Below are 15,181 nucleotides of genomic sequence, written 5' to 3'. Positions count from 1 at the left end.
TTCATTAACAACTATGGGCACAGATTTTATATTTTAAACATATAAATGCCCATCTAAAAATAACTTTGTTAAATTATCCTTGTAATTGCCACAGTTCTTTCTGTCTAATACTCAAAAATAGCATGGCCTTCATTTTTTAAATAAGCATTAACCTTATTCATCGACAATTTTCCCCATTCCCCAATTCAGCTAGATTACAATCAAACAATTGCTGACTTTAGTTAATCATATTTTAAGCATGTTTGAAGGGACAAGTCATAAGTACCACCCAAAAAAATACTGCAGATTCTGAAAGTCAGAAATAAAAACAGAAAATGCTAGAAGTACTCTGCAGGTCAGAGCGCATCTGTAGTGAAAGAAAGAGCTAACAGTTCAGGTCAATTGTTAACTCTCTCTCACTTTCTCCACAAATGCTAGCTGACATGCTGAGTATTTCTACCATTTCCTGTTTTATTTCTGATATCCACCATCAGCAGTATTTTGATTTTCATTATGTAAATTAGCTACAAAAGGAAAAGATGGCGAGTGTAAGCCTCAATGTGCTAACTGCAGCAAACTTACTTTTCACTGGCTTGGTTGTCAAAAGCATGCAAGTCAAGAACCTCTGCAAGTTCAACTCTGAAAGTCAATGAAGAAAATTAAAAGTTGTGATTCCTAACTATAGAATAATATACAGGTTATAATATGTTAAGTAATAATATTTTGGACTACATGTCACTTACAGGACTTCAATTTTTACAATTAGTCAGCTTCTTGCAAATGAGTTTTTGAGGCAACATCACACTTCTTTGGTTTGGGCTCATGCAATCAACAGATCATGCAGTTTTATCTGAAGTGTTATTTTAATCATTTAATATAACTATAGAGATAAATGAAGTTCATTTCTTCAAGAGGTCATGTATATGAAATTTATTATATTTAAAAATTAAATGCTATACCCAGAAAAGGTGCCTATTTGCCTTAATAGTAGATACAAAGAAATTGAATCATAATTGCTATCAATAAATACCAATAATTATGTTCCTTTTGCAATTTAGTTACAATGTTTGTCAATTTTGCAATGAATTTTCATAAACATGTATAGCCTAAAATATGAATTATTTTTAAAAACTTACATTATTTACTGTTTGCCCCAAATTTTCAGCCTCCCTTTTAACATATTGATTCTTTGTGTGGATATGAAACCACAGGTTCCATCTAACATTTTCTCATGATGATATGCTTACGTCAAAGCAATGATTATTTTTCCCAGAAAGACAATCATGGTGGACCTTTAAGCCCCTCTCCAGTATGTACTTTCCAACACCTGCTTCCTGATATCACAGATTAGAAATTACAGGTATGCAAATTTTCATGCAAATGGCCACACCTATGCCCAGATGACAATATAAATTGCCATTTTCTGGCTTTAAAGAGCAAAATATTCAATTTTTGGCAAAGTCACTTGAAAACTGTGTAAAACATTCTCAAACAACAAATACAGTATGGCTTGAAAATGTAGTTTTGTGTGCATGTTTTCCTGACTCTAAAAACATAACCTCATGTTTCCTCTATTGTGTTAACTAAATCAGCTTAGGCAGAGTGAGTTTTGCCTTTCTAATTCTGAATTTATAAAAACAACACAAATGTGCTAGAGAAAGTGAACTTTAAAGCAAAAAACTACTGATGCTGGAAGTCTGAAATAAGAACTGAGAATGCTGTAAAGTAGGTCATATCTTTTTAAGCATTTAAACAGCTATATTGCTGATACTTTAATCAGTCAAGGTTCGAATTCAACAACATGCTTAAACTCTCGGGACTTTGCTTACTGACAGTCTAACTGCATTGCTTAAAAACAAGTCCAAGACATTATTTATTGGGTATAAATGGAAAAGCACATCCATACTTAAAGGTTAATACCAGGGGTCTACCCTGTGCTTTTTACTATTACAAAACAACTCTTTTTCGTCTTTCTTATCTGTGCTGTTTGTGCATCTCATAGATGAGAAAAAATGGTTGTTACACATCAATAACACAGAATTCAGTGAAATGTTAATGCACATGGAATGTAATTCAATACAGGAAGTATGAACATGCTCAGTACATAAATGAAAAAAAATGACCAACATTAACATGCAATAAAAATAAATGGGAATTTACCATGGACCCATTGGTTATCATGTAACATTAAATAAGATGTACATCATTAGAGATTATTTAAATCATATTTACTTATCTAAGCCATTAGTGGTGTTATCAGATTTTTGAGTACCATCCCTATTAATCTGACAACAATTTAAAGAGGAAAAAAAACAGAAAATGAGTAAAGACTGTGATTCCATTCATAAAAGAAAACGGTTGTTGTTACACTTATTGTTTTATACTTGAAGACTCATGTGGCTGCCAACTGCACCAGCGATAGAAGATAGACTGAAGGATTTTTTGATGTTAAATTATAGTCACAAAGCAAAATAAATGAGTCCAACCAACACATCAGCAAAAACATTAAAAATAGAAAGGGCACAGAATGTACTCTGGATGGGGGATTTTCAGCAAGAGCACCACCATTGAAGGACATAGCTGCCAAACTAGGTTTGCAACAGGTACTGAGTGACTTAACACGAGGCACAAATCCAGTAGAGCTCATCCTCATCAAATTACCGTGCATCTGTCCATGATAGCTTGGGTAGAAATGACCAGCATACAGAGATAAAATTCCATCCTCACAGAGGACATCCTCCATTGTATGGTGTGGCACAGCAATCAATTTAAGTAGGACAGACTCACAAGTAAATCAGCTCAAAACTGGGCATCCATGGACCATCAGCTGCAGCAGAAATGCATACCAGCACAATCAATACAATCAAGTCAGGGGATCAACCTTGATTCAATGAACAATATTGAAGGGCTTGCAGGAACCTAAAAAGGAGCTGCTAGCGGATGATACTAAAATAGGTGGTATCATAGACAGTGAAGAAGGTTATCAAAAATTATAGGGGGATCTTGATCAGCTAGGTAAGTGCGCTGATGTTTGGCAAAAGAGTTTTCAATCCAGATGCGTGAAGTGTTGCATTTTGGGAGGTCAAACCAGGGTAGGACTTATACAGTAAATGGTCAGACCCTGGGGAGTGTTGTGGAATCAAGGGACCTACGAGTACAAGCACATAGTTCACTGTAAGCGGCATCACAGGTAGATAGGGTGGAGAAAAAGGCGTTTGGAACACTGGCCTTCATCAATCAGGGCATGGAGTTTCGGAGTTGGGATGTTATGTTGCAGCTGTACAAGATGTTGGCGAGACCACACTTGGAGTATTGTCTACAGTTCTGGTTGCCCTGTTATAGGAAAGACATAATTAAACTGGAAACAGTGCAGTGAAAATTTACAAGGAGACTGCCAGGACTTGAGGGCCAGGGTCATAAGTGGAGACTCAGCAGGATAGGAGTTTATTCCTTGGAACCTAGGAGATTGAGGGGTGACCTTACACAGGGGTATAAAATCATGAGGGGTATAGATAGGGTGAACATAATCTTTTTCCTAGGGAAGGGGAACTAAAAACTAGTGGGCATAGGTTTAAGGTGACAGGTGAAAGATTTAAAAGAACACGAGGGGCAATGTTTTCACACAGAGGGTGGTGTGTATATGGAATGAGCTGTCAGAGGAATTGGTTGAGGCAGGTATAATAATAACATTTAAAAGACACTTGGTTAAGTACATGTATAGGAGGTGATTAGTGGGATATGGGCACCATGGTCAGCATGGACGAATTGGACTGAAGGGCCCATTTCTATACTGTATTACTCTATGACTCTAGCCTAATGAAGCTGCAACACATACATAATAAACAGCAAGCAACAGAGAGAACTAAGCAATCTCATAACCAATGGATCTGATCAAAACTCTGCAGATCTATCACATCTAGGTGAACAAATAAATACCCATTGGGAGGAGGAGCTGAAGAACATCTTCAGCTTCAATGATGGTCGGAACCATCATGCAAGTCCTAGAGACAAGGCTGAAATACTCACAATCCGGTTCAGCCAGAGGTGCTGAATAGATGATCTATTGAAACTTCCTCCTAGGGCGCCTGTAAACACTGAAGTCATACTCTAGCCAACTTGATTTACTTTATGTGATATCAAGCAAGAGCTGAGACCATTGGGTAAAGCAAAGCCTATGGAGCCAAATGACATCCAAGTTGAGAGTAGCTCAATCAATATACTCTCAAATATTAGCAAAATGATAAAAGGAGCCATCGACAATTCCATTAAGAGGCATGACAAATGACACCTTCCATCATTTTGCTGAACATGGACCAAAGAGCTGAATTTCAAAGGCCGGGTGAGAGTGACTGTCCTTGACGTCAAGGCAGCATTTGACTGACTGTAACATTACGGATCCTTGGTAAAACTGAAGTCAATGGGCATCAAGGAGAAAACACTCCAAGGGTTGGAGTCATACCACACACACACACAAAGGACGATGGTTGTGACAGTTGGAGGTCAATCATACCAGACCCAGGACATCTTTGAGAAGTTCAACTGCTTCATTATTGATCTTTCTTCCATCATAAGATCATGTGGGTAGATTTGCTGATGATTATATAATGTTCAGCTCCTTTCACAACTACTTAGCTATTGAAGCAGCCTACACGCAGAGACACCTAGACAACGTTCAGACATGGGCAAGCAAGTAGCAAATAACATTCTTTCCCCAAGAATGCTAGACAAAGAGAATCTCTAAAACAAAAGAAACTAACAACTTAACCACCCGCCCTTGACATTCAGTCTTCATACAGGGGTCAGCGCTGGAAAGGGTGAGCAGCTTCAAGTTCCTGGGTGTCAACATCTCAGAGGATCTATCCTGGGCCCAATACATTGATGCAATCACGAAGAAGGCACCCCATCGGCTCTACTTCATTAGGAGTTTGAGGAAATTTGGTATGTCACCAAAGACTCTTGAAAATTTCGACAGATGTACAGTGGAGAGCATTCTGACTGGTTGCATAACCGCCTGGTATGGAGGCTCCAATGTGCAGGATTGAAAGAGGCTGAAGAGGGTTGTAGACTCAGCTAGCTCCATCATGGGCACAACTCTCCCGGCCATTGAGGACATCTTCAAGAGGCGGTGCCTCAAGAAGGCAGCATCCATCATTAAGGACACTTACCACCCAGGACATGCCCTCTTCACGTTACTACCATCGAGGTGGTGGTGCAGGAGCCTGAAGACCCACATTCAACATTTCGGAACAGCTTCTTCCCCTCCGCCATCAGATTTCTGAATGGTCCATGAACACTACCTCATTATTCCTCTTCTGCATTATTTATTTTTGTGACTTGTAGTAATTCTTGTGTCTTTATATCTTGCACTGTCCTGCTGCTGCAAAACAACAGATTTCATGACATATGTCTGTGATAATAAACCTGATTCTGATATTATTCCCGAGACCCTATCACCAGCATTCTGCGGGTCACCATTGACCAGAAGCACAACTGGACCAACCACATTAATACTGTGGATACAAGAGTGGTATCAGAGTATATTACGGGAAATGATTCACCTTAAAGTCATACAACACAGAAACAAACCCTTTGGCCACCATGTTAATGCTGATAAATACCTATCTACTCTAATCCTATTTATCAGCCTGATTCAGCAACAACTCAAGTAGCTCAACAACATCAAGGTCAAAGCATCTTGCTGGATTGGCACCTCATCAATTACCTAAAAATTAATTCCCTTGCCACATTGAATATCCTGGGGGGTGGGGTGGTTACCATTGACCAGAAACTGAACTAGAGTAGCCATATACACAATATGGCTATAAGAGGTCATAAACTAGGAATTCTGCAGCAGCTAGCTCATCTCCTAACTCCCCAAAGTCTGCCCACCATCTACAAGGCCCAAGTTAGGACTGCGATGGAATACTCTCCACTTGTCTGGATGAGTGCAGCTTCAACACTCAGGAAGTTCGACACCGTACAGGACATAGCAACTCGCTTGATAGACACTCCATCCACAACCATTCACTCACTCCACCACTGACTCACAGCAGCAGCAGTTTGTACCATCTACAGAAGGCACTGCAGCAACTCACCAAGAGTCCTTAGACAGCACCTTCTAAACCCATGACCTCTACCAGCTAGGACAAGGGCAGCAAAAGCATGGGAACACCACCACCTGACTGGGAAATATTTTGCCATTCCTTCACCGTCACGGGTCAAAATCCTGGAACTCCCTCCCTAACAGCATTGTGCATATACCCACACCTCAAGGACTGCAGCGGTTCAAGAAGGTAGCTCACCACCACCTGCACAAAGGGCAATTCAGGATGGGTAATTAAATGCTGGCTCAGCTCATATTCTTTGAATGAATTAAAAACGTCATCAGCATACAACTGCTGCAGTGTGCATCATCTACAAAATAGACTGCAGTTACCTGCTCAGGCAATCTGGACAGCAGCAGCTGTCTATCACGGTTTTTCAAACATTTTTTAGAGCACGTATTCAAGATTTCAGTTCTTTTAGTTCCTCACTTTCCAAACATATAAAACGACTTTTTAAAAAATTGATTGCTAAAACTGAAAATGAGAAAGAGTTCCCGCTCCTCCATGAAAGCTGCCATTCTTTTCCCTCTGTTTCCTGTTGATAAGGTGAAAAAAATATGAAGCCTAAAATTTCGTTCTTCTGCACTTCTGATTAAAAAGGCCTCAAAGCACTACTTCAGAATTTAAAAAACACTTATTGTAGAGCAATTAGCATAACAATTATCCAAAAGCGCCACGCAGATAAATGAGAAGATAGCTTTGGGTGTTAAATAATAAATGACCATAGGAGTGGAGGAATCCCTGGTGTGTACAGTGTTAGCTGTTTAGCACCCAGGCCAATGGCAGGAAAGGGAAAAGTATATCTTAACCATGAAAAATGTTCAACCATCAATCCCAACTGCTTCCCAATCACTTTTGCTCCAAACTACAGATGTGCAGACTTTGGGTTTTGGCAATGGATTGTAGGATGGTCAATCACCATCATAAAGTCCACCCAGGAAGGTTTCTAAGATCTTAGGAACCTCAAGTCAGATAATGAGAAAACCTAAAAGTTGGTAAGGAAGCTTCAGAAAAGATAAGAGCAGCAACCCGATGATACTGTGATCAACAGAATATGTACCACACAATCTGCACATCACAGTGTGGTCAAGAACATTGTCAACTGGGATAAAAATGGTTTATTTGTCAGTTACAATATCCATAGAACAATACAGCACAATACAGGCCCTTCAGCCCGCCATGTTGTGCCGCCCTTCAAACCACACCTATGACTATCTAACCCCTTCCTCCCACATATCCCTCTAACTTAAATTCCTCCATATGCTTATCTAACAATCTCTTGAATTTGTCCAATGTATCAGCCTCCACCACCACCCCAGGCAACGCATTCCATGCACCAACCACTCTCTGGGTGAAAAACCTCCCTCTGACATCACCATTGAACTTCCCACCCAATACCTTAAAGCCATATCCTCTTGTTTTGAGCATTGGCGCCCTAGGAAAGAGGCGCTGGCTGTCCACTCTATCTATTCCTCTCAATATCTTATATACCTCTATCACGTCTCCCCTCATCCTCCTTCTCTCCAATGAGAACAGCCCTAGCTCCTTTAATCTCTCGCCATAATCCATACTCTCCAATCCAGGCAGCATCCTGGTAAATCTCCTCTGTCTGATATTTACTATATGTTGTCAACATCTGTTTTTAGAAAAAGCAGTACCTTTTCATCAAATTACACACTAAGAGCTTGATTTTAAAATATTGAAGATTTTCATCATGTTCTTAAACCTATAAAGCACATTTGACTCTCCCACATGATTAAAGAAAATAAACATTACAGTAATCCATAAATGCTTATATAACAGAACCACACGGGAGGGTTTTGATTGAGGCGTTTTTTCACTTCAAGGAACTGGAAACTTCCAGCAAGCGTTGAGGGATTTCAAATAACTAAACCAGTCAATCGTTCACAATATTAACATAATTTTTTTTTGAAGAATCAGATAAAAAGTTTTGTAAACATTATTGACTTCTCCCATTTTCAGGGTCATTACTCTCCCACCAGTTTTCTTAATATTATGCAGTTATGTGCTTGAAAATTCTATGGTTTGTAAAGATAAAGCCACACATGTTCAGAGCATGCAACTTTCACTTGTTTCAAGTTATGAATGATTGAACACTGCAATAAATGATGAAGTAGAATGGTATGCCAGCATAAAGAATACAGAACAAGTACTACAAAACAACTTGCAAAAACATATATTGAAGTGGTGAACACTGGACCAATGTATCTCAATACTTCACCTAATACTGTTATGAGGCAAACATGTAGCCTGTAAATATCCAAACACAAGGGTTCACAAACACTTAGTGATTCATAAGCCGCTTCTGTACGAAACCTCTTACATGTAAAGTGTACAGTGTATTCTACAGGAATTCAAAGATGTCAAAAATTATCTTTTATTGCAACTGTCACTGGTATTTTGGTGCATTGCTGGAGGTATTTGTCTCAGTCTAGGGAAAGGAAACTATTGATTTTCACAACTGGATTCACCTGCGTTTCATTATCTTACAGACAGTCTGGAGTAAAGATATTGCAACTGCTGACCTCTTCTCTTCAACAAAAAGTATAATCAGTAACATAAATGATGAGGCTTTTGTCCCCAACAAGACTGGAGTAGGTCACAATTTCAGAGATTCTTATCATTCACCTGTAACATTTTTTATTATTTCTATTTAATCCCTCTAGATGGAGCCCCATGCAGAACTTAAGACCCAGTAATCTCCTTGTTCAAGCAGTTAATGTATTAAAGGATAATACTATTAAGGAGAATGATCTTTAATTCCTCAAAACACAGTGACAGCCTTAAGTGCACCCTTTGTTAGCATCAACACCTAGATATTGGTACATTGCCGCATACATCCCTAGCCTTGCACAGTTCCAGCAATCTGGGTTTGATCCTACTTCAGGTGTTGTCCATGGCTGTGTGAATTTCCTCTGGGTGCTCCAGTTTCCCTCCACATCCCAAAGACATGTTGATGAGCTAACTGGCTGCTGCAAATTGCCTTAGGGTAGGTGAGTGGCAGGAGAAATAGAGGGGAGTTGATGGACACTTGAGAGAACAGGGAAATGTGAGGGAATGGGATGAATGGAAATGCTCTGAGAGCTGGCAGAGACTTGACGGACTCCTTCTACATCACACTGAAATATGAAGAAAAAGAAATTTTAAAAAAATGAAGGAATGAAGACGAGAGGGTTCACTAAGCAAAATAAAGAGTACTTTAAAAGGAATAATGAACCCTCAATTATGAGGATTTTGTGATTACTGGACAAGTGCCAGACTATCCTACTTCCAGCCCATTATCTGGATTTGCCAGCCAGAGTGTAATGCTTCCCACAATAATCTGATCTGAAATGTTGGGCCAGCTGAGCCAACCCTCTAACTCGTGAGTCATCCCACAATGTGGGCTGGGCCACTAAAGGTCTTTGTATTATATTTAAAAGTCTGATTTAAAAATAGTTCAGTTTTAAATTAAAATTATATGGAAAGAAAAATTCCTCATGTCCGAGAAATTAAACACCTCAAGATAAAGTAAAAGCTGAACCTTGACTTCATCAGTCGAGGTCAGTGACTTAATTCTAACAAATGGGATCACGCTACTCATGGCTGGCACAACCCTGAAAGGTTGGATGTGAAGAGTATCCCATCCCTCTCTTCAGAATGTCAGTCCTTCTTTGCTGGATTCAGAAGTTAACTGATGGTTTTTTACAGAACCACCAGCCAAATGAAGAATAATTTGGCTCAAGGTGTTGCAGTGTTAGTTACTATTGAAGTGTGGTCGTTTTTGGTTTCTTTAGCAAACATGCTGCCAACTTCTGCATGGCAGGACCTCACTATTGGTAAATTGGTTTATTATTGTCACATGTGCTAAGGTACAGTGAAAAACTTTGTTTTGCATGCCATCCATATAGATCATTTCATTACAACAGTGCATTGAGGTAGTACAAGGGAAAGCAATAACAGAATTCAGAATAAAGTGTTACAGCTAAAGTGCAGTGCAGTTAGACAATAAGATGCAAGGCCATAATGAGGTAGATTGAGACACACCAAAGGCTGAGTAATTACCTAATCAAATTTGGTGAAATTGGTTGAGAAACTTCTGTTAGCCAGGGCACTATACCTCACAGCACTTCTTCAGATATTACCAATGGGATCTTCTTTCATGCTCAATGCAGACATACCATGATATTCATCACATTACTGGCTTCAGCTGAGCTCCACATCCTTATGCTCCTTTTGCCTCTCCTATGTTTTTGTAATGAGTTTATGGACTGAAACTGCCAGTGTCCTCTACTTTCCTGCACCTCTTAAGTGAACAACCCTATGTGTTTCTCACATATCTGGAATTATGCTGTATTTATCCAATATTAAGTAATAAATGTATTTATTTTACAAATTTAGATGCACATTTCTAATGAGTCACACCTTTAATATAAGACAGCAAACCACCTCAAATGTGGAAGATTAGGAATTGTGCAACTTTTGGTATTAAAATTTTTTCTGGATCTCACCAACCTTAATTTAATATGAACTGCCCATTATGTATCTTTCACAAAAAATCATTTCTACGTGCCACGTATTGCAATGCTTACTTGTTTCTGGATGGACAGAAAGGGAGCTAAAAAAGCTGGTTATCATTCTGATAGAAGTGGATTCAATGAAACCCATCAATAGCAGAGATCATTCCAATCCCAAATATATGATTGTAGGAATATTATGCCACCAGTGCCTCTGTCTCCAATCTCTGTGGAATGCAAATAGGATTACTCTGGATACACACTGTATCATAATTCTAATATATTTCACAACATTGCTTTTTGGAGAATTAATCCTTGAGGGGAAAACTTAACTGAAGTAACATTTAAATAGAAATGCCAAAATTATTTCATAGGATATTAAAAAATCCTGAAACCTGCACAAAATGGATTTTAATTGAAAGTGCAACAAAATCAAATTAAGATTAAACTTCATTTTGTCAAGCTCGCAGGGGAAATGGTAAAAAAAAATTTCAATTCAAATTTAGCGAAAAAACTTACTCACCTTGATCTTTGTGTTTCAATTAATTTAGCAAATCCGTTAATTGACCTGAAATGTACATACTCAGATTATTACATTCTGACAAATGTACCTGAATCTATTAAACAGAAAAACACGTGAATTTAAAGCCATGATTCTATGCTGCCTTTAATTTCATATTACATGCTTATCTTTTCCTACATTATGCAGAGATTACACTTTAAAAGCATTTCACTGGCTGCACAGCACTTTTTAAATGACTTGAAATTGTGAAACTATTAAAGGTATTTTATTAATACAAGTTTGCTTTCCAACATTGCGAACAGCCCTATAATGTCATTAAATTCTGGATTGTTAGCACAAGGATCTAAATGTAAAAGTACAAAACACTTTGAAACCTTGAAACAACACACAAAGAAAAATTTGGAAAGATCAGTAATTAGCTGCCAATCCACTGCCACTATTAATGAATTAAAAATTTCAGATCCACTGTGGAAAATATTTGGTTTTAAACCTGTAGAAACAGCCACTGAAATTAATTCCAATTTGGCTGTAATCTCAATTACATTCCTTGCTTCTCCACAATTGTTTGCACCATACAGCACAAAACCCATACAGCACAAAACAGGCCTTCTGGCCCACCATATTCGGCACTTGAATCTGGTTTCCCCAGGGAAACCCCATACTTCCCAAGCAGTGTACATGCAGTCTGTTCTTCTTGGGTAGTCCTTCATTTCAGGATGACTTGCTTCCATAGAATGGAAGATGCCTGCATATGATTTCTTTAATGCAGGGTGTCCATTGCATATCAGCTACCCATACAGTCTTGCCAAGTACAAGGACTTGACCCAATGACAAGAAATCCAAGATGGATGGAGACCTGGCTCTGCTACACAGACTTAACGTACATTTATGGACAAATACAGGTACCTAGTTCTACTTTACTCACACCAGGTACGACTGCACAGCTGGAGAGTACACATTGCCCTGCCCACATCTTCTTCCACATTCCCCTCCCTTACTCCACATTCCTTCAGGCCATGCTCTCCCATTCACCCAATTCCCCCGACTTCCCAAGTGCTCTTACTCTGCTTTCCAACTACTTGTTTTCTCATGCGGTTAGGCCATTGTAGTACAGTCATTCCTTTGCTCTAGGATCACTCCCACTGCAAGCACATCCAGACCGCTGTCAGTGTTTACCAGACTGATGAGATAAATGTTCCCAGTGTGTGTCAGTTCAACTGCTCCCCCTTGAGAGTCGCTGCTGATAATCCCAGAGTTTATTCACTATCACTGTGTTGCTCAAAAAAGAGCTACCCGCCCTAATCACATCTTCTAATATTAGGTCTGTAGCTCCAAAGGTCAACAGCTTTACAAGCACACTCCAAGTACTTTTGAAAGTGATAAGGGTTTCTGCTTCTATCATATGGATAAAGAGTTTTAACTATTTTCCCCCCTAATCCTTCCACCAATTGCTACAAAGTTATGCCTCCCGGTTCTTGACCCCTCTGCCAAGGGGAATACACCATTCCTATTTATTCCGTCTAAGCCGTTCATAATTTTATATACCTCAGTTAAGTCCACTGTTCAACTGTAAAGAACCCTAGATTTTCTAATCTTTCTTCACAGTTAAAAATTTCTAGTCCTGGCTACATTCTTATAAATACATGTTGCCTTAATGTGAATGTGATACTGCAGTTGTACTAGGGCTGCAGGAACCTGCAGTTTGTTAAAGAACTAGCAAACAATGAATCATTATGCTATTGGTGTAAGCATTGGAGTGTCCTACAAATCTCTTCAAAGAACTGATAATCACCAAGCAGACAAATTAAGCAATTTAAGTTAAGTAATAATTATTCAGAAATTTTTGATTTTGATACTTGACTTGGACATGATCAATAATTAGCTACCAATCCAATGGCACTTTAGTGAATTAAAATTACTTTGTTTTTGATGCTTAATTTTGACTGATACTTTAAAAGTTTACTGAAATCAGCATTAGTTTTACCCAAATCCTGAAAGTCTCCTCTGAGCAATCTTTGTTCTATAAAGCTAAATAGACTAATAATCCAAGTTAAAGAAACTGTCAGCATCTGTTACACTTAGTCCCAAGTTGCACTGATTCCAGAAACAAAAAGGCAATCAAACCAGATGTTAAGTACACAAGGGCAGTCTCTAAATTATTGACCTGAAGATTTTTTTTACATGAAAGAACAAATCAAATTCATGTCAAGAGGCAAGAGGTGAGGCCAGCAGTGGGACTGTTGTAACAGCTCTGGTGGTCTCCAGTATTAGCAAACTCCCATACATTACCCAAGGAAATAATTGAACATATTTTTTCCCGTCATAGCGGGAGTTGCTAAATTACAAGATTTCATATCATGAAAGTACATCTAACAATGCTACACTATTATTCAATTGTGTAACATGAAAATTATATGCAATGCATCTGAATTTATTGACCAATGTGTGGCAAGCATTTATCCATGATGAGTCAGAACTTTACATTTCGCTCTCATTATCCTGATTCAAAATGCAGTTCATCAACCGAACAAAAGTGAAATATCAAGTGGTAGGAATGAAAATGATGTGCTGCACATTTTATCTTCACATTTTTGAACAAATTTGGTTGCAAAACAATATTTGTTGAGATCAAACTTCCATTTTCTTCAGGGCAGAATCTCTCTCTCTCTCATTTTTCTAAATGGTCAAAAACAGACTTTCGGATTGTTCTAGCTTTGGCCCGCCACCAGGACTCACCCATCCAGTGTTCCCTTCCACACACGGTTACTTTTTCCAGATGCGGTGGACTGGACAAGCCGAACCGGCATCCAATGTAGCAATGCAAAAAGCATCTGGTCCCTTTCCCAGTTAATTGCTGTCTTGCCACTGAATTAAGTGGAGAGCCCAGGGATGGAGCAGGTCAGATGCCATCTGACTATCAGCATGTCTTGGACTTCCACTTCTACGTACATGCAGCAGTCCAAGAGGTTCTGAAGCACAAACAGCTAATAGCCAAATGTTCCTTTCAGAAACACTTGCTTACAGGATAGCACCATTCAGTCCAATATTAAATTTCAAGGCATGTTGCTCTACGTATTACGTATCAGCCTCCTTACCTTACAGCTGTTTTCAGGTTAACCAGCTCCTCATGTTGAACCAGGTCAGTTTTATTAATGATAATGAGGTCACCAAGGGCAATCTGCCTAAACACAGAAAAAAAAACAGTAGGATTAATCAAATACAAAGCTGCTAGGAAACCATTACCTGTGAAAACCCTAACAGTTCAAGATATTTCATTGATGAATTTAATATTTGGAGAAGGTGGAATAACAAGAAGCTACATTGTGAAATGAAGCTGTATGTATGCCATATTAAACACTAAACAAAAGTAAACTCTCTTTAAAACAAAATTAGGATCAAATGTGATCCCACTTTACAATGATTGGCCATTTAAAGCTACTTTGCAATACATTTGGTAGAAGTATTTTTCCTTAGAAGTGAATAGAATACCTGGCTGCTTCATTAACCAGGCCTCCGGGTTTCTCTTCTGTCAGATGCTATAGAAAATACAATGCAATTTATCAGCTCAATGCATAGAACAGCAATAACTAGTTTTGCATTAAAGGTCGTGTCAGCGGTTATATTCAATAAAAGCCAATTTTCTTTTCCACCAGAAACCATGTATTTCATTAAGCTTTCATATAAAATGGAAGGATGTGTCACTCCGGCCCACTTCACTTCTAACTGTGCATTTACTGATACCCAGAATCAGGCTATCTAGCTGCATTCTCAGCTGGGCAGTAGTGCAAGGAAACATGTAAAATATAATGGAGGGGTCAGGAATGATAGAAAGCAGATAAGCACTCTCATTTCTTCACAAACTGAAGTATATACTGTGTCAAACTGAAAAGAGAAAGAAACTAGTAAAGGCCTTGAATGAGATCCTTCATATTAACTTGAAAGATCAGAGCAAGAGCCTCTATTAGAACTCTGATGAAGGGTCTTCTTTAAAAACATTAATGGTCTCTCTCTTTAAGGCATTGGATTAACTGTTGTCTATTCAACCATCACCTGTTTCT

At 38.7% G+C, this 15,181-nt stretch overlaps 1 protein-coding gene across 6 annotated transcripts in view; it reads right to left on the bottom strand.

The window, feature by feature from the left end:
* cbwd (COBW domain containing) overlaps positions 1-15,181 on the bottom strand; it is a 47,248-nt gene that overhangs the window by 8,738 nt on the left and 23,329 nt on the right. For 5 of the 6 annotated variants that reach the window (XM_052019972.1, XM_052019971.1, XM_052019973.1 and 2 more), the window contains 4 exons: positions 14,613-14,659; positions 14,219-14,305; positions 11,124-11,168; positions 562-618 (listed from right to left, as the gene is read on the bottom strand). In XM_052019972.1, coding sequence (XP_051875932.1) covers positions 562-618; positions 11,124-11,168; positions 14,219-14,305; positions 14,613-14,659 — 236 coding nt within the window. The remainder of the gene's footprint in view (positions 1-561; positions 619-11,123; positions 11,169-14,218; positions 14,306-14,612; positions 14,660-15,181) is intronic. The other variant, XM_052019974.1, reaches the window with a different exon arrangement.

The sequence above is a fragment of the Pristis pectinata genome, chromosome 7 (assembly GCF_009764475.1).
Source record: "Pristis pectinata isolate sPriPec2 chromosome 7, sPriPec2.1.pri, whole genome shotgun sequence".
Taxonomy (NCBI): Eukaryota; Metazoa; Chordata; class Chondrichthyes; order Rhinopristiformes; family Pristidae; genus Pristis; species Pristis pectinata.
Note: the sequence above shows the minus strand (reverse complement) of the source record. Positions and strands in the feature narration are given on the sequence as shown.